Source organism: Lipophrys pholis (assembly GCF_963383615.2).
Source record: "Lipophrys pholis genome assembly, chromosome: 2".
NCBI classification, from domain to species: domain Eukaryota; kingdom Metazoa; phylum Chordata; class Actinopteri; order Blenniiformes; family Blenniidae; genus Lipophrys; species Lipophrys pholis.
In genome coordinates, this window is record NC_137636.1 from 34,256,215 (window position 1) to 34,283,059 (window position 26,845).

Here is a 26,845-nt window from a genome sequence, read left to right on the forward strand (position 1 = left end):
ACGCCATGATCCAGCGGTGCTCTGTAACCCTGGTGATGACCTGCCACGACGCCACCGCAGGGTGGCGGGGACACCACCGCAAGGCCCAGAGAACACCACGGCTCATCACATTCTGGTTAAATTCACGTCAGAATTTATCGTCTTCTGTCAGAGAAAAAAACTCCCTTTACCCTCTGTGCCCTTTCACATCGTCATGAGCATTGTATCATCATAATACATCATAAAGTAGTTTGCAGCTTCCTGCTTGACTCTCCTCAAATAACAGACGACTTGAAATGGAATAGTGTTCACAAGGTGCAGATAACGCTGATGGTCCAGAGACCAGAGAGTCATTCAGACTGTGCAGGTCAGAGTTTCACCAGGACCAACATCCACATGTGAAACACTGCAGTCATCCGCCTGTTCCCACAACAAAACCTTCACCCGACCAGCGGCCCTCCTGTCCAGCCTCGCCTGCAGGAGCCTCTTTGTGCTGAGACCTGGAGATGTGAAGTTAACTGATTGTATTTCAGGAGGTGATGACCATCGGCGGCACAGAAACTGTTGTGAGGATTCAGAATGTGATTCAGAAATCTAGAAAAAGAAATGTTTGACCCAGTAACGTAATAGGACGTTTGTTTAGACTTCTTTCAACTGACGCACCAAACAAACGTCCCGGAGAAGGAAAAGCTTTGGGACATTTTTCATGGCTACAGTATTCCCATACCTGGGAATAACACTCCAGAAGTGAAGAAAGTCTGTAGATCCAATGTAGGCTTTGCAGAGACTGAGGTCTGTGTATGGGCTTGATAACTGTGAGGTGATCATTTTAATTATTTCTATGGTGGTTCAGGATAGTCTCCTGTCTGCTACCATTTATGATCTTTAGTGGAGGATAATTTAATTATCCAATCTCAATGTGGCATGCACATAGTTAGATAAGTGCATAGTCACTCAGGCTCGTCTGAATAGTAATTTATTTGCTGCTAAAACAGCACATTTCTTTCTAAAGAAGATATTCAGGGCAGCTTATTAACATATTCAGTCACTATGTTTTACTAACCTTCTGAAAGGTCCTGCTGCAGCAGCAGAGTCAGAACTTCTTCAGGAGCTTCTCCCTCTGGCAAACATTCTGGTTCATATTGGTTTGGTTGAACAGCGTTTCTCTGCAAGGTGGTGACAGATAGGATGTAAACAATACCGCATGGCACCAGGAGAGGAAGTACTTCCTCCTCTTCCCAAGATGGACATATGGGGGCGGAGCCAGTCCAGCTCCTCGAAACCCAGCAGATTCTGAATGCGGCTCGAACGATCGAATATTCAACAGGCTAAAAATCAAGGACAAGCTAGACTTGGGGCGAAAAACTTTGAAAACAATATTTTTGGACCAATAAGAACCATGCGGAAGTGTTGAAAAGTTGTGTGATATGACTCCTTTAAAGTCCAAAATAAAATCATCTCCCCAACACTAAGTTTTGTTCTCTTGTGTTTTTCTTACTTGTTCAGAATGAGACATTAAAAACTGCAGAATTTAGCCAAACTAAAGTTTGAGTCTGGATGTGAGCAGAGCAGTGTGTGACAAAGATACTGTAACTCACATCTGAACTCAAGTTATGATCTTTTTCTCTGACGTGTTTGACCTCAAAGCTTCTGGCCAGTTCTACCAGACCGGCGAGCTACCTGCCATCATGTTTAAGAGAAGAAGCTGGGCGGACAGCATTCACACGCTCTTTTTGAATAAAATAATCTAAATAATATAAAATTTAAATAATTGTTGCGTTTCATCCAATCACTATATTGTATTACTGTGATGAGTGATATTCTGCCCTTGTAAAAATGTCCATTAATTGTCTAAAACATTTTGTATTGCTGAAGAAATCATCCTACTTTTGTTATTAATGATCAGGCAACGAGGATGAATTAGAAACAAAAATAGTATATTTAATGTATTTACAATAAACATACAATCATGTAATCTTTTCCAAGAAATATACCGAACCTAAATCTCTGAATTATAAACTCATGTCACTTGAAATAAAAAGAAAAGAAATGTAAAGGATGGACATCTTTGTAATGCTCTGAAAGTACAGGTGATCATTTCTTGTTCCAGTGAACTTTAGCCTTGTGGACGTCCTCCAACTCCAGTACATAGCGAGCACAACGGTCCACAGATCAAACCAGAGGCGTCATGCTGCCTGAAGGCGCCAAACACCAGCATATTAAGACTTTCCTCCATTTACAGCAACAACTACTGATCCTGACGTGTTGGCCTCGAATGATTGCTCACAGCTGAACACTTCACTAAAGTCAAACCTGTTCCCAAGCAAGGCCATCAAAAGAGAAGAATGAGAAAAAACAGGATGTACAAAGTTTACGCACTAAAATAGTTTCTTCTTATCACAAGGCAGAACGTCTGGAGCACCGTCTGGTGCCAGAGGAAACAGTCCTGTCGCCGTGGGTGGATGCAGGCGCTGCCCCGGCCAGCGTGTGGTCGGATCGGGAAGCAGTCGGCTCCTGGTCAACGTTACAGTGCTCAGGTTGATATGGCACAGCATCAGAGTACTGCGAGTACTTTCACATCCACACACTGCTACCTGGGAGCTGTGGATGAACTGTGACAGCCACCACGGTCATGTCAAGCAAAGTGCTTTTTATCTAAAGGAGACAATACCTTCACTAGTAGAAGAGTCTTACATATTAACAGTTATTACATCCTAAATAATACTTTCCTCTAGACCAATATACAGTATTTTATAGGCAATGTGTTTTGGGGACACATAAGTGTGACGCGGTGAGAGGAGGACATGACAGAGAGGCTACATACGTCTGGATCCACACTGAGCTCCAGCTCAAAGTCTCACACTTCGACGGTGTCACTTTGGCACTTGTATGGCACTATCATGAAGAGAGGAGTCAGCACGACACACTGAACTTCACACGTCATACACACAGCGCCACCTGCTGATGCTTTGCACCACCATAACTGGAAGATTGCGTTCCTCCTGGTTTGGACATCTCAGCTCCTAATTCAGCAGTCTTCAATGTGCTTCCCCCGCTGTGTGTCACCACGTTGTGTTGGGGTTGGTGTGTGTCATGTTGTGTTGGGGTTGGTGTGTGACATGTTGTGTTGGGTTGGTGTGTGTCACATGTTGTGTTGGGGTTGGTGTGTGACATGTTGTGTTGGGTTGGTGTGTGTCACATGTTGTGTTGTGTCATGTTGTGTTGGGGTTGGTGTGTGTCATTTTGTGTGTGTCGTGTTAGGGTTGGCGTGTGTCGTGTTGTGTGTGTCGTTTTGGGGTTGGCGTGTCTCGTGTTGTGTTGTGGTTGGTGTGTGTCACTTTGTATTGTGTGTTTCATGTTGTATTGGCGTTGGTGTGTGTCACATTGTGTTGTGGTTGGTGTGTGTCATGTTGTGTTGGGGTTGTTGTGTGTCACATGTTGTGTTGTGTCATGTTGTGTTGGCGTTGGTGTGTGTCATGTTGTGTTGTGTGTGTCATGTGTTGGAGTTGGTGTGTCTCATGTTGTGTTGTGGTTGGTGTGTGTCACTTTGTATTGTGTGTTTCATGTTGTATTGGGGTTGGTGTGTGTCACGTTGTGTTGTGTTGAGGTTGGGGTTGGGGTTGGTGTCTGTCATGTTGTGTTGGGGTTGGTGTGTGTCATGTGTTGTGTGAGTTGTGTTGGTGTGTGTCACATTGTGTTGGGTTGGTGTGTGTCACATTGCATTTGGTTGGAGTGTCACATTGTGTTGTGTTGGTGTGTGTCACGTTGTGTTGGGGTTGGTGTGTGTCACGTTGTGTTGTGTCAGTGTGTCACGTGTGGGGTTGGTGTGTGTCACATTGCGTTGTGTTGGTTTGTTGTGTGTCACGTGTTGAGTTGGTGTGTGTCACATTTTGTTGTGTCAGTGTCATGTTGTGTTGGGTTGGTGTGTGTCACTTTGTGTTGTGTCAGTGTGTGTCATGTTGTGTGGGGCTGGTGTGTGTCACGTTGTGTGGGGTTGGTGTGTGTCACATTGTGTTGGGTAATAGGATACTTGTCCTCTGTTCGCTGCCAGATCACTGGGTGAGGAGGTGTGACTGTCGCACAACACGACTGGTGGTGTGTACCTGTTGCACCTGTTACAGTTCCAGGTGTAACAGGTACGTCTGATGTTACAGATGCTGTTAGTCTGCCTCTGCAGACAATGTAAAGCAGTTTGAAATGTTGTTCTGTTCGGTTGTTCAAAGCTTGAAAAGAAAACTAAAAGCATTTCATGTTGCTGATTTTCAGCTCCTGACGTCTGCAGGACAATCGAGATGTTTGCTTTCAGACTGTGGGATTCAAGACTTGAACAAGTGTGATTATTTTGTAGATAAACGTGGCAAAGTGAGTTTTCAGACCTCTGGCTTGGCGATAATAAAGTCTTCAGTCTTCTATTAAACATTTGAACCTGATTACTTTTGTCCAGCTTCATCAGAGTTCAATAAATCCACTTTGTCCGTTCTGTTTGTGAAGCTGTTAATCCTAATCCACCTCATTCTCCTTAGCAGGAAGTATGTGAAAATATAACAAGTGGTCCTTTGAATTATTCCTTTCTATGAGTTCAGCTTCTCACAAGAGTTGTTCTAACTGTTCTGATCAATTAACCCTCAAAACAAAACTCTGCTGTTTGAAAATGAAACATGATGAGCAGCTGGACAAGCGTTCACATTTTTGATGCAAAACATATCAAATCCTTACAGAGTAAGCCAAGGAAAACAATATATATGCTGTGGATATGTCACAACTCAGAATCTCATAGAATTCCTCAACAAAAAATAAACAAACATAAAATAATCTATTTCAACAATCACTTCAGTGTGAGTGATCATGAGCTGAGGTTCAATAAAAAAAAACTGTCAACGTCACAATGCAGTATGCATTATAAAGCTCTTTGTGGTCAGAAATAGAGTCGGGAAACTGTTCCTCTTACTGCACATTTAACCATTCTGATGCCAAAACAACCAGCGTCTGTGACACTCAGTGACATTACACTGAAAATCATTCATTTGTTTTTCTCTGCATGCATTACTGGCATGCTTTTAAATCAACTAACTGTGGCTGGACATGCTGCGCTAACCGCTAGCTGCTGACCGCTAGCTGCTCCTGCTGACCGTTGGCTGTTGACCGTTAGCTGCTCCTGCTGACCACTAGCTGTTGCGCTAGCCGCAGACAGCTAGCTGCTCCTGCTGACCGCTAGCTGCTGACCGCTAGCTGCTCCTGCTGACTGCTAGCTGCTCCGCTAGCTGGTGACTGCCAGCTGCTCCTGCAAACCGCTAGCTGCTGACAACTGGATGCCTGCTACAATCAGAATGTCTCATTGACGGATTATTGTTTGTTACCTCCCTGACACCTGACACTGTGGGGCTCTTGTTTTTCTTTCTCATGTTGCTGTGTTTTCCATTAGTCACTGCTGCAGCGGGCATCACGCAGGCGTCTTGTTGGCGTCACATGGGTCGTAGGCATTGTGTAGGTCGTACACGTCTTGTTGGTTGTAAAAGTCTCGTAGATCGTGGGCGTCACGTAGGTTGTAGGCGTCTCATAAGTTGCAGGAGTCGCATAGGTATTCGGCGTTGCATAGGTCGCAGATGTCACATAGGTCATAGGCGTCTCATAGGTTGTAGACGTCTCATAGGTCGTAGTGGTCTCCTAAGTCATAGGCGTCACGTGGGACGTAGGGTGATGTAGGTTGTAGGAATCTCGTAGGTTGTAGGCGCCACATAAATTGTAGGCGCAACGTAAGTTATAGGCGTCAAGTAGGAGTCACATAGGTCATAGGCGCCACATAGGGTCGTAGGCATCACATAGGCATCTCATAGGTCGTATGCATCACATAGGACGTAGGCGTCTTGTAGGTCGTAGGCGTCACGTAGGACGTAGAAGTCTTGTAGGTAGTGGGCATCACGTAGGTAGTGAGCATCACGTAGGTCGTGGGCGTCTCATAGGTCGTAGGCGTCACGTAGGTCTTAGGCATCAAGTAGGCGTCACGTAGATCATAGGCGTCGCATTAGTTGTAGGCGTCTCATAGGTCGTAGGCATCTTGTAGGTCATAGGCATCTCATAGGTCGTAGACATCTTGTAGGTCGTAAGCATCACATAGGTCGTAGATGTCACATAGACATCGCGTAGGTCGTAGGCATCACCTAGGTGTCACGTAAGTCATAGGCGGCTCACAGGTCGTAGGCATCACATAGGTCGTAGGTGTCACATAGGCATCATTTAGGTCGTAGGCTTCGCGTAGGTGTCTCGTAGATTGTAGACATCACATAGGTCGTAGGCCTTACGTAGGTAATAGACGTCACCTAGATCATAGGCGTCACATATGTTGTAGGCGTCATGTAGGTCGTAGACGTCACGTAGGCTGAAGTATAACAACAAGTTGACATGAATCCCGGGATCTATTTGCTATCGGCGGCCACGTCCTTGTTTAGGTCGTGAGGAGGTATGCAACTGGAGGGTCACAGCATCAGTTACTCCATCAGATCATGTCCTGTCAGGATGAATGAGGCCACCGGACCTGAAGTCTCCTCCATGACAGGACGATTCTCTTAATGACTTCTGCACATAAATCTTCTGTTAATTAGATTCTGATATGAAACATTGGTCTCCTCAAGTCATCTGGCATTTCTACAAAAACTCCAGACTGTCACTCAGTAAGAGCGTAATTATTACCTTTCTACCATCTCTAAAAACCACCTCTTCTAGGAGAAGACCTTCACTGAGAGCTGCTATTGGAGGATGCTTTGCTTTGTTTTCACTCACTTCTGCTTTCAAACGAGGGTAAAAACTTTCCCAAACTGTCTGAACAAGTGGAAACAAAAGTTTCTATGCAAGCTTTGGGGTGGGAATTTAGTTGCAACTTGAAGCGTGTGATGTTTTTCTGAGACCATAAGACCTTACTGAGGACGTGGCTCTGCATGGACATGACAAAGAGACTTTGGACATGAGGTTTCTGCTCATAAACAGCTGGTGTGTGCAGGACTATAAAACGGACTCCATGTTGTCACACATCTCCTGGTCCTCCAGGTTGTATATGAACTTTGTCCTGTTGGCTGGATTCTGGGTGATCTCTTTGCCCAAATTGTCCAGAGTCACATTGGACGCAAAGAGCTCAGTGGGTGTGAGGTACCCCTCGCTGTTCTTGATGTATTTTCTGTAGTTCTTCCTCAGACACTGCCACGTCGTGGCATACAGGATGAAGGCGGACGACTTGAGGACGATGGCGATGCTGACATACAGGTGCCTATAGGCCACGTTGTCGTACAGCATACAGGCGCCCTTCTCCCCGCAGACAGAGCTCCAGAACAGACAGGTGGAGTCGATGCCCATGCCGAATATCAGGGGGGGAGGGATGAAGCCTGCAGACGGAGGGGGAGTGAGACAAGACAGCAGGTCAGCAGGTCAAGAGAAAAGCAGTTTGAGCTAGGGCTGGATCTGGGCAGACAGGCTGATGGAGTTCACTGGAAGTAAGGTGAAACATCGGTCTGACATCCCCATCAGATAGTAAAACAACAGCAAAACCACCAGACTTGCAGAATAACAACCACTGCAAACCAAGGTATGAATGAAAGAGCACCGATGTAGAAAACGCAGCTTCCTTACCGATGAGTCTGAGCAGCAGGAAGAGAACGCCCAGCGCGTACGATTTCAGCTCCGGACTCACGGTCCTGAAGACAAACACACACAAGTCACGATCGTCTCTTTCATTATCTTCTGAGTCAGTCCCCCCACACCCCCACACCCCCACCTCAGAGTTTAAACAACATTACACCCCCAACACTCTTTCACATTTCCTCATCTTTTACATCCAAAAGCAAAAAACCAGGCCTCCCTGACCCTGACCTCAGATGTTCCAGTCAAACTGAAGCAGAGTGTCACTTCCTGTTTGGAGACACTGTTTTGACAGGTGAAAAAGCTCATGTATTTCTGTGCGTTCGTCACACATTCAGACATAAAACACAATGCAAAGGTGCCTGTGCCTCACAGCAGGGGGCAGTGCTGAGCACATACAGTGTGGTTTGTTTATTTCCATTTTCTGTTACTGCAAACATGAAGGATTTGATATCCCAGACATCTGACAACTTTCAGTCAAAGATGTTGAAATGGGAAAAAAAAACACAAACGTAATAATGACTCTTAATGATCAGCATTTCTAAATGCAAATTTTTTAGTCATTAAAAATATATTAAATAACAAATACTAACAATAATAAAGATTATCCTGTGTATTTTCCTCAGATGCTTAATCCTGACAGAAAAGACGAAGAAAAGGACTTTTATGGAGAGTGTTGTCCTGGATATTTTGTCATTGTCTGTGCTGTTTGGAAAAAAGTGTTAAGTCAAGGTTTTTCTGTCTGGAGAAGTTTATTGGGGTCCCAAGGCACAGGATCCTGCAGAGTGCATTCAGCTGTCTGCAGGATAGAGTGAGCGTCTCACAAGTTGCGCCTGTGAGTCTTAACCAGTGGGGAGGAGAAGGAGGGGTTTGAAACAGAACAATTAAACTGTTGGTTTTAGCAATAGCAAACAATTAACCTTGGTTCCCAGGCAGATAAGGCCTTGAAGAAAAAGAGAGTGAGGGAATGTTTGCTAGTTGAAAGCCAGCTGGAAAAGGGAGTGAGCCAAGAGTTGCTAGCTTAAAGCCAGTAAGGTAGGAAGCCTATGATAATAAAATATGCGTATAAGGCTAAGATATAATTTTACCACGACAGTGTAATAATCATAGGCGAGGTGGAGGTCAGGAAAATGATCTTATTTGGTATCACAGACTGCAGAGGAGGAGAAGAAGAGTCTGATCAGAAGGTGAAGGCCAGAGGAGAGTGACATCATGTGGGTCAGAGGAGAGTGACATCATGTGGGTCAGGGGAGAGTGACATCATGGGGGTCAGAGGAGAGTGACATCATGTGGGTCAGGGGAGAGTGACATCATGTGGGTCAGAGGAGAGTGACATCATGGGGGGGGTCAGAGGAGAGTGACATCATGGAGGCCAGAGGAGAGTGACATCATGTGGGTCAGAGGAGAGTGACATCATGGGGGTCAGAGGAGAGTGACATCATGTGGGTCAGAGGAGAGTGACATCATGGAGGCCAGAGGAGAGTGACATCATGTGGGTCAGGGGAGAGTGACATCATGGGGGTCAGAGGAGAGTGACATCATGTGGGTCAGGGGAGAGTGACATCATGTGGGTCAGAGGAGAGTGACATCATGGGGGGGGTCAGAGGAGAGTGACATCATGGAGGCCAGAGGAGAGTGACATCATGTGGGTCAGAGGAGAGTGACATCATGGGGGTCAGAGGAGAGTGACATCATGTGGGTCAGAGGAGAGTGACATCATGGAGGCCAGAGGAGAGTGACATCATGGGGGTCAGAGGAGAGTGACATCATGGGGGTCAGAGGAGAGTGACATCATGGGGTCCAGCACCCGAGCACAACTCAGGACACCAAAACAGCCGCCATGGTTGTGATGGCCAGCGTGTAGTAGAGTGTCAGAGAGGGAAGGAGACATTTTGGTGTAGACACAGCAGAGATCAATAAAGTCCAGTTTTATCCATTTATTAAATGAATAAATAAATATTTGAACAGGGACTGTAAAAAGACTCAGTGGACTTTGTGTTGTGTCCTCAGTCATAGAGTTGGAGGCGGAGGGTGACGAGGAGGTCGTCTGTCTCCACAAGAGGTGCGCTCGGCACCAGTGCATCTAGAGCGCATGGCGGTGCAGCTTTACGCACGGCTGTCACCACGCTGTACATCTGAATTAAGACCGATTGTTACACACCTTGTCACAATTGATAATCAGTTCTATCCACCGCTCTAAGTTTGAAGGTGAAAGTTTGACATATGAACATAGTGCTGCTGATTCAGCAGTAACGTCTCACTAAAGGAACATCTGCACTGCAGCGTGGCTGTTTATGATTACATGGATCAATAATTCCGATATGCGAAGACATTAAATGTATGAGATGAATCTGGCTTCAATTCACCACCTCAACTCAGGAGCCAGTTTCGCTCATCTACAAAATGTGCATGCGCAAGGTCGACAGTTGCCGTACCGGAACACACAGTCTCCCACAAAGTAGATTTTTATTTATATCAAAAAACTTTGTGTGGGAAGTGGGGTACGCATCTTTCTTTTTTTTATTACTTTATTCTTAGCTTTTTATACAATACAGACACACAGGATAGACAAGCACACCCAGCAGTATTACCCACAATGACAGAAAGAAATAGAGGCAAGGGGCACACAACTAAATGTCCAAAGCTGCCAGAAGCCAGCAAAAAGAATGTCAAAAAAAAGAGACTGCCTCTCTCCTGGGTAGAAAACAAACAACAAGACAAAAACAAAAAACACACATATGGGTGGGAGTCAATCAAAATCCTCAGTCAGTATGCCAAATAAAACAGAGTTTACAGATAATATAAATATAGCATAGCAGCACAGACCATCAATGCAGACAATTAACTTCTCTGGCATAGTCAGAATAAGGTTTCCACACCTTAATGAAATAACCATGAGAGTTCTGCTTGCCAAAATGAATCTGCTCCATCTTAGCAATGAAAAGCGTGTCATTGAGCCAGCTTTTGAAACATGGGGGTGTTGTAGACTTCCAGTTAAGCAATATCAATTTCTTAGCTGCAACCACGCCTGCATTGAGCGCCTGCTTTTGGTGGGAGGGAAAGGGCCTCGTCAAGTCAGAGTTGCCAAATATTGCCGAGTTAAAGTCTGGCTGAATGTTTGTTTCATATTGTTTGGAAAACAAATGAAATATGTCACTCCAAAAGTTTATCAGTACTGGTCAATGCCCGAACAGGTGTGATAATGATGGGGGTGCGTACGCATCTTTTAGGACCTGTTTTGTGCATCAACAACCTTTATAAAAACAGGCCCCAGCTCCTGCTGAAGCTCCACCTCTCCTGTCACTGAGAGGAGCTTCTGCACCTCATTAGAACACCAGGGGGCAGTGCAGCACCACATTGCAATAAATCAGTTCACTAGACATCCAGTGAGCACAAAGCGGTATATGAGAACAACAACAGGGGCTTTATACGCCGAGGAGATAGTTCAATATTGCTGCTTCTCCAGAGTGACGATCATCACTGACCAATCATCAGACGGCTCCATTGTAGCTCCGCCTTCTGGAACCGCTCTTAAGTGCTAGGTACCTCTATGGAGGGGGGGGATCAGCGTTTGTCTCTCCAACACAAAACAGGGTTCGAACCAGCAAACTTCAGACTGCGCAGAGTGAGCCTACCTGATGAGGATGATGACGGAGGGGGTCTGGGCCATGGCTCCGATCATACTGCACACACAGATCACACACAGGAAGGTGAGGAAGGCCTGCTGGCAGCCTGGACTGGGACACTTCCCGGGCAAAGCCACGGCCTCGGCACTGCTGCTGGATATGCAGGAGCAGCTGCTCAGATTCTGATGGACAAGGAGCAGGACAGAGTCAGGACAGAGTCAGGACAGAGTCAGGAGAGAGTCAGGACAGAGTCAGGACAGAGTCAGGACAGAGTCAGGACAGAGTGTCACGGAATGCGGGTGGACCCAAACAAGTTTATTACCAAAATAAAAGTCTAGAGAGGTCAAAATCCCAAAAAACAGCAGAGTCAAAAAACCAAAGAGCAAACAGGTAACACTGGGGGACAGGGAACGGGACGTTGACGAAATGAACCGACACAAACAACAGAGAACGGGAGGCTTAAGTACGCTGGGATAGGGAGGAGACAGGTGGGACTCATGATGTCACATAAGCGCACACAGAGGGAGAAGACTATTGGATCATTGAAAACGTGAGGTGAGACACACAAGGGCAGACGCACACAGACACCTGACACAGAGTCAGAACAGAGTCAGGGCAGAGTCAGAATAGAGTCAGAATATGACGGAGCTGGGAGCTGCACGACTGGCACTGCTACCCTCACCGGTTTGGTGCAGCCGGCGAAGCAGGCGGAGAGGTAGGTGATGCCATTGGAGCCGCAGACGGGGCTCACCGATGCCGTGTAGCAGTTACAGTTGCTGATGCACGGTGACTCAGGCTGCTGCCACGACTGTAGCGTCCTGCACACAGGGGCGTCAGGAAACATTCAGGGTTTTCAGCTGAAACGTTCCAGTTTATTACAACACTACAAGTTATTAAAGCGAATGAACACATCCAGGGACAGAACAATACACACAGACCGCAGAACGTCAGAACAGCAAGACGTTTATATGCTATCAATGACTCCGATGCAGCTATTGGAAATCTGAACTTGAAGAACTGATTGAGACATGGAGGTTTCAGCTTCGGCTGCTCTGAGCCGGTTCAGTGTCTGAGTCAACCTGAAGAGAACGACAACACACGACCCCGAGTTCACCAACGTCTCTGGATGAAGCTGAAATCCTGGGAACATTTGTCTCGGCTCAGAGGAAAATCTCTGCCGAAACAGATCTCACAGATCTGACCTGTGTGTGTGTGTGTGTGTGTGTGTGTGTGTGTGTGTGTGTGTGTGTGTGTGTGTGTGTGTCTCACTCGTTGCTGTAGGCCACGGTGACTCCGGCCACAGGTCCGGTGTCGCAGCCTAAGAAGAGGAAGGAGACGTAGCAGGCGGTGGACACCAGGTTGACCAGCATGGCCATGCGGACGGCGCCCAGCGCTGACAGGTTGAGCTTCTTCACCAGCAGGCCCCCGAGGAAGATTCCCAGGCAGGCGCAGGGGATGGCCGTCATGCCTGCAGAGAGCACAGAGGACGGTCACACTCACTGAAACACTTTTTGGTGCTGTTCTGAAAAAAAAAATGTTTTGGAGTATAGTGATACAACTATTAATAACTATAAATATCTATTATAACAACTGTGTTGTCATGTATCTGGGAAAACTTGACGAATCCGTGACAGATATCTGGTTAAAATTGTACTTATTGTCAGTAAAAAGGCCATAATCAGGAACTGGCACGAAGTGGAAACACCAAGCATGGAGCAATGGCTCGAAATCATCAAGGATATTTACACGATGGAAAAGATGACTCATTACTTAAAACTCAAGGGACACACATTTGAGAGAAACTGGAAGAAATGGAACACCTACAAGGAACATGACACCAAGAACTAAATGGACTAATCTAATGGACTGAGAAAGAAAAACATGCCTCCTGGAGATGCCCCCACTGTATTATTGTTTAGCACTGTTTGTGATTGTTATTGTTAAAGAAATGAAAAGAAAAGAAAAAAAAGTTAAAAAAAGAAAGTAAGAAACCACAAGAGGCCCAGCAGGTGCGGTTCCGCCTACCAAGCAGCTGATTGGCCGAGGATGTGGTCAGGTTGAACTGCTGCTCCAAGTATTTGCCCAGAAAAGCAGCAAAGCCGGCGACCACGGCGATCTCCATGCAGGCCGCCAGCGTGATGCAGCTGAAGACGGGGTTGGACAGAAGGTGCCGAGTCACCCGGGGAATCACTGGGTCAGAGGGAGGAGCAGAAACAAAGCATGACCAGATTGCCGGACGCCAAGTCACTCACTTCCTGCGTCCTCCCGTCGGCCACTCACCTCTGAGGTGCTCGCACACCGACAGCCCGCTGGTCGCGTCGAAGCCGTGGACGGCGCCGTTGGGTTTGGAGCCCTGGTACTCCGGCGTCAGAGAGGAGGGTAGCATGGCCTGCTCACTCTCTCCCCCACTGTCAAGGTCCTGGCCGTCGAGCGCCTGGGGGAAGCCGAACATGAAGAGGGCCGACAGGAAGAGTAAGGCACCGCAGAGCAGGAAGCCCCCCCACCACGCTCCGATCCACCGGGGGTCGTCGGGGGTGATGTCCAGCTGACCTGTGCAGGAAGGAACCGGAGCAAAGGTCACATTGGTCTCAATGCTAACACTAAGAGTACTAGTAGTAATAATTACTATAATATAATATAATATATAGAGCTTTTCTGGACACTCAAACAATGCTTTACACTGGATTATTCATTCCATACTCGATGGTGGTAAATTACGTATGTAGACACGGGTGACGGAAGCAAGGCTGCCATTTTGTGCCATCAGCCCCTCCGGCCACCACCAACTCACTCTCACACTGCATTCACCAGGCAGTTTTGGGTTTAGTGTCTTGCCCAAGGACACTTCGGCATGTAAGCAGGTAGAGATGGGAATCGAACCTGCAACCTTCCAATTGGGAGGCAAACACTCTAATGCAGCTAGTGGCATTCATAATATTGGTAACACTGATAATACTAGTAGTACTAGTAAGACCAGTAATACTAACACTAATACTAGTGGTGCCAGTAGTACTAGTAACACTAGTAACACTAGTAGTACTAGTAACACTAGTACTTTTTGCATTTTACATTTATAGTTCTTTTTGAGACATAGGGTTAGGGTTATGAGTTAGGGTCAGGGGTTAGGGGGGGTTAGGGTCAGGGGTTGGGGGGGCAGGGTCAGGGGTTAGGGTTAAGTTCAGGATTAGGTTCAGGGTTAGGTTCAGGGCTAAGGTGCCTCATGGCTCATCTTCAATCTGAAGTTTTAAACTGAACAAAACATCTTTTCTAACATCTCCATTTCAACACGGTTTACTTTGAAAAGTGATCATATTTGTTTCACTTACTGGTGTCGATGAAGACCGCATCAACGTAGACTTTGGTACAGACTGAACCCAGGATGAAGCCACAGGCCGGGCCGAACACCAGCGTGGAGAACAAGATACCTGGAAGAGACAGAACCACCAGAACCCTTGTTACGTCTCAGTGAGGAGCAGTTCACATCATCCCCCACCAGAGGGCAGCATGCATCAACAGACTGATCGTCTTAAATCTACTGTGCGATTGGAAACCAGGCCGAGGGACTCACAGCTCTGCTGCTGTAATCATAGATATAAAACACTAGATGCCTACTGGCTCTGCCTGTGGTATGCGTCGCCGTCCGCCATCTTGGGGAGGTCCTCCTGCTTGTGCTAAACATATAGATCCCAGGCTAGAAAATCCAACAACAAATTGTAGCTCGCTTGCTCGTCCACGTATCAACACAAATAATACCTCATTTTAAAGCCGAGGAAAAGCTCTATCCTGTGGAAACCTCATGGAGGAATTATTGGGAGGGGGGAAGTCTTAATATAATCAGAAGACTAATAAAGCTGGAAAAAATAAACTAATTTAATTCAAATTTTAATTAATTCATCTGGTGAGTGTCAAAGGAAACCTCAGAGGGGGTCCATGGCAACAAGCACGCAAACAAGCAGTATGTCTGCCTGAACTGATTTTCCTGCTATTTGACATGTATTTGCATTGAATGTATGTAGTTATGAGTAATAAATGTCATTGTTTATATAATTTCTTGACACAGGCTGTGTTGCAAGTATCTCAATGTAACAAAAGTAAATCGTTATGCAATATTGGTAATTTTAGATTAAGACCCGACATCATTGATTTTTAGCTTCTCTGACTTTCTCAAGGCACTTTTTGTGGGGTTGGTTGGTAGGGGAAATAAAAAGAAGTTATGATTGGCAAAATTTTCCTTGAAGTCCGAATTTGATTTAATTGTGTGTGTGTGTGTGTGTGTGTGTGTGTGTGTGTGTGTGTGTGTGTGTGTGTGTGTGTGTGTGTGTGTGTGTGTGTGTGTGTGTGTGTGTGTGTGGATATAGATTTATAGATATATCTATATATATATACATACATAGACTTTTTTTTTTTCTTTAATTTTGCAAATATGCATGTTTTTAATGTATTGACATTTTTGTATGTTTTATGTATTTTATGTACCTTAATGTACTGCTGCTTGTCTTGGCCATGACACGTTTGAAAAAGAGATTTTTAATCTCAACAAGGATTTTCTGGTAAAATAAATGTAAAATAAAATTTTGAAAATAAGTAGAGTAGAAATGTGAGTGTTTTCAAGTCAGTGGAGTTATTGTGGCAAAACTGCATGAATGACTTTGATGTGAATGAGTGAACTGTTTGAACACTAGTGGTAATGTAACTTAAGATGTGGTGGTAGATGTTACAGTGCAGAAGGAAGGTCACATTGGTCCAGCAGCAGGTCACACTGGCAGCACATGAATCATTTCACACTAAGAGGTGCAAATATGCTTCCTCTGCTGTCCTACACTGAAGAGTAATAACTGCAGAGCAGGAAAAACATATTGCTGCAGTGAGATCTCCTCCAGCAGCTTCATTACTGGCATTATAGCCCTGAATATAGGAGCATATGGAGCCAGAGGAGAGCCGCGAAGCTGCCGGCTACAGAGCCAGACCACCGCTGCCTCGTCCTAGAATCTAACGCAGTGTGGTTCCCTACGCCGCCTCGTCCTGGACTCTAACGCAGTGTGGTTCCCTACGCCGCTTCGTCCTGGACTCTAACGCAGTGTGGTTCCCTACGCCGCTTCGTCCTGGACTCTAACGCAGTGTGGTTCCCTACGCCGCTTCGTCCTGGACTCTAACGCAGTGTGGTTCCCTACGCCGCTTCGTCCTGGACTCTAACGCAGTGTGGTTCCCTACGCCGCCTCGTCCTGGACTCTAACGCAGTGTGGTTCCCTACGCCGCTTCGTCCTGGACTCTAACGCAGTGTGGTTCCCTACGCTGCTTCGTCCTGGACTCTAACGCAGTGTGGTTCCCTACGCCGCCTCGTCCTGGACTCTAACGCAGTGTGGTTCCCTACGCTGCTTCGTCCTGGACTCTAACGCAGTGTGGTTCCCTACGCTGCTTCGTCCTGGACTCTAACGCAGTGTGGTTCCCTACGCCGCCTCGTCCTGGACTCTAACGCAGTGTGGTTCCCTACGCCGCCGCTTCGTCCTGGACTCTAACTCAGTGTGGTTCCCTACGCTGCTTCGTCCTGGACTCTAACACAGTGTGGTTCCCTACGTCGCCTCGTCCTGGACTCTAACACAGTGTGGCTCGCTATGCCGCCGCCACGGTCTGTTCACACCTCTGCAGGAAACATGAAGCTCACAGTGAATTCAACTTCCAGTTGAGGAGGAGAAAGTTTCACTGGAAACGGTTCTGGGATTTTACCAACATGCTCCGGCTATGTCCAGAGAGGACTAGAAGGGTTCCAGAAACACTGCTGCTGGTCTTGGTGTTGGTGTTGGTCTTGGTGCTGGTCCTGGTGCTGGTCCTGGTGCTGGTACAGGTCCTGGTTCTGATCTGGTCCTGATCTGGTCCTGATGTTGGTACAGGTCCTGGTGCTGGTCTTGGTTCATGTCCTGGTGCTGGTACAGGTGCTGGTCTGGTCCTGGTGTTGGTCCTAGTGCTGGTCCTGGTCCATGTCCTGATGCTGGTCCTGATGCTGGTCCTTCTCCTGGTCTAGGTCCTAGTCCTGGTCACCACGTTGGTAGTAACTAGTAGTTCTGCCCATGGTTAGTCGAGCCAATCAGATCAGTGTTTCCTCTGTGGTGTCATGACTCTTAGGGTACGTCCGAAAAGTCCCTCCTGTCTCCTTATCTATGGTCTTTACCTTAACCCCCTGGATGACGTCACGGGGTTAAGGAAAGGTGTTAGGAGGCTTCCTAAAGGAGTTAGTGAAAGGCGATCACGTTGGTGTGGCAGTCGGACAGCACTTTCACTTAGTGACGTCATAATAATGCGACGACGGCGCAAGTTAGTGACGTCCACCATGGTGGGGCAAGAACTACAAGTTTCAGAAAATGGACTAGAAAAAGCACATTTGGGTTTTATATGATTTAAAGTTGTTCAAGGCAGATTATTGCTTTGGTAACTTACATGATCTGCTCCTGCTGGTTCCTAAGCTAAAGGAGGACCTAAAAGAAGTAACGAGCCTCCTTTCCTTTACTTATTGAGAATTCAGACAGTCCTTATCATGGCCGCCACAAAAAACACTTCCGGGTTTAAGGAAGAGTCGATGGATCAGGAGATAGGAGGGACAATTTGGACGTACCCCCAGTCTATATTCTCCTGGACTTACTTTTATTTTGACATTCACTGTGATAACAATCCAACTTGTTAGTTTTATTTTGACAGTCACCATAATAGCAATCCAACTTGGTCGTCTGTCCACTAGATAGTCCGTGTTCTCCCATTGTTAATGTTTAGGGCCCATTGCTGCGTGTGTGTGTGCTTTCAGTACTAAAACTGACAACAGCATGAACGAGTGGACCAACATGAAAACTACATCATTTTCATTGTTGCTGCTGTTGCAGTGGAAACGGACATCGTTTTCTAAATGTTGCCGTTTGTAAGTATGAAACTTTTCTGAAACTGAAACGTGAAAACGACGTTTTGTCACTTTAAATGTGTCAGCGCGGCCTGAATCTCTGGTTTTAAAATGAGTCGCGTGTCTTTATTGGCTTTTATTTTAGTGTATTTTGGTGGATTCATGACTCTTCTAATGCAGACTGAGAAGACAGAAGAACATACAGACATTTAAATACACATTTCGTACATAAAATGCAGCAGCAGCAGTGGTATTGCGTGAATCCCGTCCAGTAATGTGAGCAGTGTGAGTTACAGCCGAAGAGCTGAGGTCTGATGAGAAACACTGACAACAGCTGAACTGGAGTTAAGGCTGTTTACGGTGCCAAAAGTCTCAACAGTACTGGACTGGACTTACTTAAATTGAGGTTCCACCGCGCAGTACGCGCCGGAGAGTGGCGGAGCGAGAGGGTACGGTACAGCAAAGCGTACCCAGGCCCAACTCTGTCACACAGTCCCATCACAGAAAGTAACGGTTAAAATGTAGGCGGGGTTGTGGACGACTCAGGGACGCGTCGAGTGAAGAACACGGAAGCAGCCAGCGGCGGCCGGATTTAACCGGCCGCAACTCCGTCCAAGTTCTCTGTGGTCACGGATTCTTTCCGTACCATCCACAACTTTTTCAGTCGGACCATGCGAAAACCCGTCCCGCCCTGCGACGTCCAGGCACAAAAAGTGCGGTGGAAACGCGGCTTTACAGTACCAACAGTACTGGGCTGGAGTGACTCAGCATCTCATACACTCATTAAAGTTCCAGCTGTCCAGTATGAAAATCTTCAGTATGTCATCTAATATGACAAACATGTTTCCCCAGGCGTTGGAAGTTGACAGTCATGTCAGGGTTTCAGTTTCAGTGAAACTTTTATTCTACTGAAAAATACATTAAATACAAGACAGGAGTTTTTAACTGACGGCACTCAATATGCTCATATTAGAGTTTAGTGTGATCTGAGGGAATGTACACACACGCACCCACACACGCCGTGCATGCTGGGTCACTGCTGCCATGACAACACGTTTGTTGTCAGTATTACTTTCCAGTTGTGTGTGTTTCCTCCGTCTGTCCTTGGAGGCAGTATTGATCCGTGCAGGGTGACCTGAGAGCTGAACTGCTCCTCACGACTGCTGACTGCTCCTCTCTGCTGCTCACTACTGCTCACTGCTCCACACCAGTGCTTATTGCTGGTCACTACTGCTCACTGCTCCTCACTCGAACTCACTGCTCCTCACTGTTCATCTCTGTTCCTCACGGCTGCACACTGCTGCTCAGTACTGCTCACTGCTCCTCACTGCTGCTCAGTACTGCTCACTGCTCCTCACTACTGCTCACTGTTCATCTCCGCTCCTCAGTACTGCTCACTGCTCACTAGTGCTTATTGCTGGTAACTACTGCTCACTGCTCCTCACAGTTCATCTCTGTTCCTCACTGCTGCACAGTACTGCTCACTGCTCCTCACTGCCTTCTCTGCTACTCACTAGTGCTCACTGCTCCTCACAGCTACTTACTATTGCTCATTGCTTCTCACTAGTGCTCACTGCACCTCACTGCTCATCTCTGCTCCTCACTGCTCACTGCAGCTCACTGCTCTTCTCTGCTAATCACTAATGCTCACTGCTCCTCACTCCTCTTCTCTGCTACTCACTGCACCTCACTAATGCTCACTACTTCTCACTGCTCCTCACTGGCCCTCTCGACTGCTCACTACTGCTCAATGCTCCTCAATACTCCTCACTGCTGCTCAATGCTCCTCACTGCTCCTCACTACTGCTCAATGCTCCTCACTGCTTCTCACTACAGCTCACTGCTTCTCACTGCTCCTCACGACAGCTCGCTGCTCCTCACTGCTCCTCTCTACTGCTCACTGGTCCTCACTACTGTTCACTACTCCTCACTGCTCCGTTGCATTATTCCGTTTTCTCACAACAAGCTTGTCAAGCAGCACCTCCTGCACGTCGCAACGGAAACCCAGGAACATGTGTAATTAAAGAGCCATGGCAGCAGTCATGTTGTAGGAGGTCCAGAAAACAGATATCTTAGACAGACTGGACATATTGGATATATTGAATATTTTAGACATACTGTCGACAGCAGCGTCCCTCAGGGACCAACCACTGCTCAGTCCTTTACTTTGTTTGCTGCACCATCTTCCATTTACAACTTGTCCAAGAAATGACTAACCAGCTGGTCAACTGCTGATTAATTATGACTCAGTGGAGATTATATAAGTGATAATAATGATAACAATAATGTAACATGAGGCAGAGTGCAGACATGGCTGTGCTTCGCTGTACGAGTGTCCTGAGCCTCCACTTCTTTCATGTCAGCTGCTTTCTCTGCTGCAGCTGCTCCTGCAACTCTCCTCTTTAGACAGGCTTGCGGGACATTGAGAGCATTATATTATTAGTTTTACTACCAGTGTTGACCTGTCATACTACTAGAATCCAAACAATTGAGTGAAGTTTTGTTTACTACAGAATACAGGCAAAGCTTCTTTATTCCAGGGGAACAGCCTAGCCAATGTGAGAGCATGAAGACGAGCAGTAAATGTTTTTGTTTCAGAGTCCATCAGTAGTTGGTGGTAGTCAATTGGTTTTTAGCAATTCATATCTGGTGACCAGCTTTGTCAAACCCACTTTAGGTTATAAAGACTTGTTTAAACATTCCTATGTATATCCTGAGAAGTTACAGACTGAGTCTAACTACAGGATGTACCATTATGCTTTTTCAATGGCTAAACTGTTCTTCATATAAAATCATTCACCAATATCTCTGGGTGGTTAGTTGTTGGACGTGGACTTTTTCAAGAGTGTTGGTGTTTCCTTCCTCTGTTGTAAGGAATAGCTAAGTTGAATCGCTCTGCACACAGACTCCTGAGTGTGATTGCTCCTGTGTCGGTGGGCAGAAGAAGAGATATTCCTATAAATTGAGGGTGGTGGTGTGTTGGACTCTAACACGATAAGCTCCAAGCTTTCTTGGGTGTCCGTTTTTTCATAATTTTGCAAAATTCATGCACAAGTCAAAATCATTGTTGTACATGTGAAATTGTAGAAAATAAATAAATTCAATTCAATTCAATTAATTCAAGCTGAGCTGCTCCCAGGGCTGGCTGATAGAAGCATCATCCATCCATCATCCACACCACCTCATCCAGCTTGTGGACCATGAGAACCTGAGACGGAACTGAGGTTGGTGATGGATGGACATGATGACAGTCACATACTCACATCCACACCTGCAGGACATTAACAGTCACCAGACACAGGTTTTTAAACTGTGACACCAGAGTACCAAGTGAAAACAGCTCAGAGAGAACATGCAAACGCCAAACCCGAAATCAGACTCAAACTGGGGACTTGTTTGCGATGAAAGTGCTAACCACAGCATCGGTAAAATGAAAAGGTAGCCGAAACAATGACTGAGCTTCCACAGAGAAGCCTTTTGGAAAAACTCACCTATATACAGTGAGGAGTCCTTCCTGTGGACGTGATCGTCGATGTAGGACACTCCCAGCGGCTGCACGGGCGTGGCCCCGATGCCCAGCAGCACCTGGGCCCCGATCAGAAGCAGGTACATCATGTTGGTGTTGGCCCTGTTGCCGCATTTGAAGCCAGAGTCTCGGTTCTCTGACCTGGTGATGTTAGAACAAATATCTCTGCCGTCCTCGGCGTGCCACGAGTCCCCGGCCTCGTACTCATACTGATGAGTCAGGAACTCCGGCAGAGCCGACAGCAGGGCCCCCAGCGCCATGACGATCCCCCCGCAGCCGATCAGGCGGGGCCGGTGGGCCTTGGCTCCAAAGTAGCTGACGAACAGGATGAGGGCCAGGTTGCCGATCTCGAAGCTGCTGGCGATGACGCCGACATCGGCACTCTGGAGGTTGAAGCGTCTCTCCAGAGTGGTGAGAACGCTGACCTGGCAGAGAAACCATGACGACACACTTAACATCATACACTCCACCCAGGGCCCATTCTCTGAGATGACTATAAAACGACACATTGACACATGCTTTCAGTGTGTGTGTGTGTGTGTGTGTGTGTGTGTGTGTGTGTGTGTGTGTGTGTGTGTGTGTGTGTGTGTGTGTGAAAGCTGAGATGTTGTAACTTTGTCTTTACCTGCTCAAACTGGACCAGTCTTTGAAAATATACTTTCAATGCTATTAATTCCTGTACATATTCTTGAGTGAGCGCACATTTGATATATTTTGTGTAAAATAATGAGAACATTCATCATCAGGTAACATCCAATAGAAAACAGGCTGGAGGCTGTTGCACCGTCGATTTCCTTCTACATCTTCATTAACTTCCTCCTTCTCAAACATGTTGCAGACGAGCGTGGAGTGACGCGATGGTCCTGCAGACGGACTCACGTCGCTCCACCGCACATCGTTCCGGAGACACTTTAATGTTTATCAGGCACTCATTCACTGCACATGGTCGTCTGCAGGCTCTCCATGTTTTCTCTGTTTTCCCACTTTCTTCCCGCAGTTGCAACACACCTGAATGCAATAAGGGCCTCGTTACTTGGCTTACTTACAAGCCCGAGGATGACATCAACATCAGATTGAGATGTGCTGAAGCTGGGAGAGAGCTAAAACCTACAGGACACTGGGCCTCAAGGCCCGGAATCAGGGAACCCTGCAACCCTACAACCTGCCGACTCCGTAGAACCTGCCGAGGAATCTCTGCTTCTGGTCTTGGTCCTGGTCCTACTAACGGTCCAGGTGCTGGTCCTACTCCTGGTCCTGCTCCTGGTCCTACTAATGGTCCTGGTGCTGGTCCTACTCCTGGTCCTACTAATGGTCCTGGTGCTGGTCCTACTCACGGTCCTACTAATGGTCCTGGTGCTGGTCTTACTCCTGGTCCTACTAATGGTCCTGGTGTTGTTCCTGCTCCTGGTCCTACTAATGGTCCTGGTGCTGGTCCTACTCACGGTCCTACTAATGGTCCTGGTGCTGGTCTTACTCCTGGTCCTACTAATGGTCCTGGTGTTGTTCCTGCTGCTGGTCCTACTAATGGTCCTGGTGCTGGTCCTACTCCTGGTCCTACTAATGGTCCTGGTGCTGGTCCTACTCCTGGTCCTACTAATGGTCCTGGTGCTGGTCCTACTCCTGGTCCCACTAATGGTCCTGGTGCTGGTCCTACTCACGGTCCTACTAATGGTCCTGGTGTTGTTCCTGCTCCACGTCCTACACCTGGTTCTGGTCCTGGTCCTAGTCTTACTCCTGGTCCTTGTGCTGCTTATGGTTCTGGTGCTGCTCCTCGTCCTACTCCTGGTGCTGCTTCTAGTCCTGTTTCTGTTCCTACTCCTGATACTGGTGCTGCTCCTGCTCCTGGTCCTGGTCCTGGTTCTGGTGCTGCTCCTGGTCTCCACGTTGGTTGTAACTAGATGTTCTGCACATGATCAGTAGAGCCAATCAGAACAAAGTTTCTTACGTGGTGTCATGGCTCCATATTCTCCTGGGACTTAGTACTTTTATTTTGACAGCCACCGTAATAACAATCCAACTTGGTGGTTTTATTTTGATGGATGGATGGATAAAATGGTTTCCCCAGATTTCTCAGTGTTTCGCAGCATAAAACCAGGATAAGGTTAAACTTGTTTGCATTTTTTTGTAAGATTGAACTATTTCAGGTTTTGTAAGACGACTGAATGACACTTCAAATCTTTGCACAAAAGAAAGAGAAATCATGGGGAGTTGTAATTCAGCCATATGAATGGACTGCTGCAGTCTATGAAGGTTTTACTGGGCTGCAGATGGAGCCTGAACTCAAGTCATTCAGCCATTCATCACCTCTGCACTGCACTCTAAAATTCAAAAGGGATTCTGTGTGAGAATGCACTGAAGATATTAATTTTACTCATTGGTTTATGTTGTTTAGTGATTTACTCATTTGTTTATATACTGACCAGAGGATTTAGCTCATGATACCATTTCTTAATGATGCTTCAGAAAGCGTAGTTTTAATACTGTTTAGTAGGTCAAAATATCACAAATTAATGTCATCACAATACCAACATGCAATGTATGCATATGTGTGTGTGTGTGTGTGTGTGTGTGTGTGTGTGTGTGTGTGTGTGTGTGTGTGTGTGTGTGTGTGTGTGTGTGTGTGTGTGTGTGACTTTTATAGCTACATAGTACTTCCGCACCACGTGAGCAGTCCCCAAAGGACTTTACACTGTTCATCACATTCACCCATTCACACACAATGGAGGCAGCAGGCATGCAACACACTCAGTCCATCCATTGGAAGCAGTTTGGGGCTCAGGTTCTTGCTCAAGGACACTTTCACATGTAAACAGCTGGAGATGGTAAATGGACTTCACCTATATGGCACCTTTCAGCTGTGTCAGCAGCCCCAAAGCACTTTACATAGTTCATCACATTCACACACACATCCACCACACCATTTGAGGCTGCAGCTATGCAAGGCACTGTCACTCCAATGGGAGCATTTGGGGTTCAGCGTCTTGCCCAAGGACACTTCAGCATGCAGACAGGCAGAGATAAGAATCGAACCGATAACCTTCCAGGTTGGCAGACAACCGTTCTACCGACCACCTTTGCATGTCAACACATATGAACAATCAGATGAAGCCTCACTGCTCCAAATGCCCCTCATGTCAACATGAGCAGCTGAGGTCAGAGTGGAGGAGAGCTTTGAGCATCCTGATGGAGAAAGGACAACTACCAACTCACAAAGACATTAACACAACACACTCAATACTTATTGTTGCAAGTCATATAATGATTACATGATCATCAAATATTGTCTAGTATCACCCACCACGGTCTAATACAGTCAAATATCTGCTTATGTCTTCTAATATCATCTAATATTGTCAAATATCAACTAAATTGATCTAATATAGCCTAGTATGGTAAGATATTGTGTAATATTGTCTAATATGGTCAAATATGCAGTCATGTGTTGCACGATGTTTGCAGCACTGAGGAGCTCCTGTGTTTTGTGGAGATCACGTCATCTCCCAGGCCCAGATCCTCCGGTGTCAACGGCCTCTCCTGTGACGCTGTGGCTGCAGAGCGGACCTCTGCCCACTGTTTCATAAGCTGCTCTCATCCAGCACACCGATCCATGTCCGCATGCAGCGTTACAACAGGCTGGAGCCCCGCCGCGGCGGTGACGCGCACTTAGCGCAGAGGCCTGACGAATAATACGCAGCAAGTCATCAATCAGGAGCGCTGCGCGTCCGGCTTACTGGAGGATGAGATTATACTAATGTGATCACAATAATAGGACTATTAACCGCATGAGCCGACGCGTCGCATCGTTACTGTGTCTGCCGGTGTGAAGGGCGCCGCGCCGCGTTAACCCCCCCCCCACACACACACACACACACACACCACCTTCCTCCAGACCAACTCACCAGATATGCGCCCACGGTGCCCTGCGCCAGCATCAGCGCACATTCCGACACCAGGAAGATCTTGATGTTGGAGAAACACGACGTCTTCTTCTGGCTGTCATCCTGCTCCGGGTCGTCGGTGCCGCTCTGCTCGGTGCACATCTGATTCTTCACCTGCATCCTGCAGCTCGCGCTCAGGCTCCGGTGGGCTCGGACGGCGGCGAAATGAAGGGCTCGGTTCCGGCGGCGAGCATCTGGTTCGGATGATGACGAGCTGCACTGCAGAAGAAACGCCAGCAGTGTGTCGGTAGACGCGTCTCAGGTCGGAACACGGAGCGAGGAGCGCCGCTGTCCACTCAGCATGACGCACCGTCCGTCAGCTTCTCCGCTACCGGACACTCCAGCCACCGCATCCCATCGAATCACCGAGCTACGCACGGACCTTCACCACGGACACCGGCTGACTGGATCACATCCGGGACGTTACATCTCCTCTCGGTGCCGCTGGGCCATCGAGTCCGGTTCTGTGGGTCTCCGGTTCTCCTAAGTCCGCGTCCAGGCTGCGAATCTGCGTCCTGACAGCGGAGTCAAGACGCTCCTCCCATCGTGTGTGTGTGTGTGTGTGTGTGTATGTGTGTGTGTGTGGGGTGGGGGGTGTTAAACATTTTATTCTCTAGTGTTTAAACAATTTTCCAAAAACATTTCCACATTTACTTTTCACAAAAAATAAAGTTCTAAAATACAGACCTCCAGCCACCACTGAGCAGATGATGTCATCATCTACTTCCTGTTCAATAACGTGCTTCTAGAGTAGATGATGTCATCATCTACTTCCTGTTCAATAACATGCTAGAAGAGCACATCATGTCATTGTGACACCAGCTCTCATTAAAACTCTCCAGGTCCTTCGTTTCTCTGTGAAGGTTCAAGTCCACCCAACCGGCTGCAGCAGGATAAGATCCTGCTGAAATGATTCTCCTATCAGGTGGTTCAACAGGAGCCCTCCTTCTGCACCAAATATAAAAACACTCCGCCCAGGCTTCATCAGACACGTGAAGGGGGCGAGCATGTAGGAGTCTCCCTCTCGCTCCAGGAGTTTGTGATAAATGTAACTTTTCAAAGCAGTTATTCCACTTAGTTTGACCGGGGCTCAGTGACATTACATGGCTATTTGGACTCACCGGGTGGACTCGTTGGGACGTGTTGACCACTGATGGAAACTTCACAGACTAAAGCGGACTCATCATGAGCAGCCGCACGCAGTCCAGGCACTCATGTGAGGCTCCGCCATGGCGAGAACCTGCCAGCAGCTGCAAGCGCAGAACCG

At 47.1% G+C, this 26,845-nt stretch overlaps 1 protein-coding gene across 1 annotated transcript; it reads right to left on the minus strand.

Moving 5' to 3' along the window:
* Positions 1-4,651: 4,651 nt before the first annotated feature.
* Positions 4,652-26,130, minus strand: LOC308125665 (solute carrier organic anion transporter family member 3A1-like). The gene is made up of 10 exons (XM_080489584.1): positions 25,540-26,130; positions 21,606-22,065; positions 14,558-14,656; positions 13,512-13,781; positions 13,257-13,421; positions 12,501-12,699; positions 11,914-12,049; positions 11,241-11,413; positions 7,597-7,661; positions 4,652-7,352 (listed from the first exon to the last, which is right to left on the minus strand). The coding sequence occupies exons 1-10, from the start codon at positions 25,696-25,698 to the stop codon at positions 6,976-6,978; spliced, it is 2,103 nt and encodes a 700-aa protein (XP_080345710.1). The 5' UTR covers positions 25,699-26,130; the 3' UTR covers positions 4,652-6,975.
* Positions 26,131-26,845: the final 715 nt, after the last annotated feature.

What these genes read in the sequence shown, in the direction of transcription:
- LOC308125665 (XM_080489584.1), bottom strand. Translation starts at nt 25,698, where the DNA reads ATGCAGGTGAAGAATCAGATGTGCACCGAGCAGAGCGGCACCGACGAC. An exon ending in GGACTCCTCACTGTATATAG is followed by an intron (nt 14,657 to 21,605) that starts GTGAGTTTTTCC and finishes TGTCTCTTCCAG; the next exon opens with GTATCTTGTTCTCCACGCTG. An exon ending in TCCGTCATCATCCTCATCAG is followed by an intron (nt 7,662 to 11,240) that starts GTAGGCTCACTC and finishes GTTTGTCTTCAG; the next exon opens with GACCGTGAGTCCGGAGCTGA.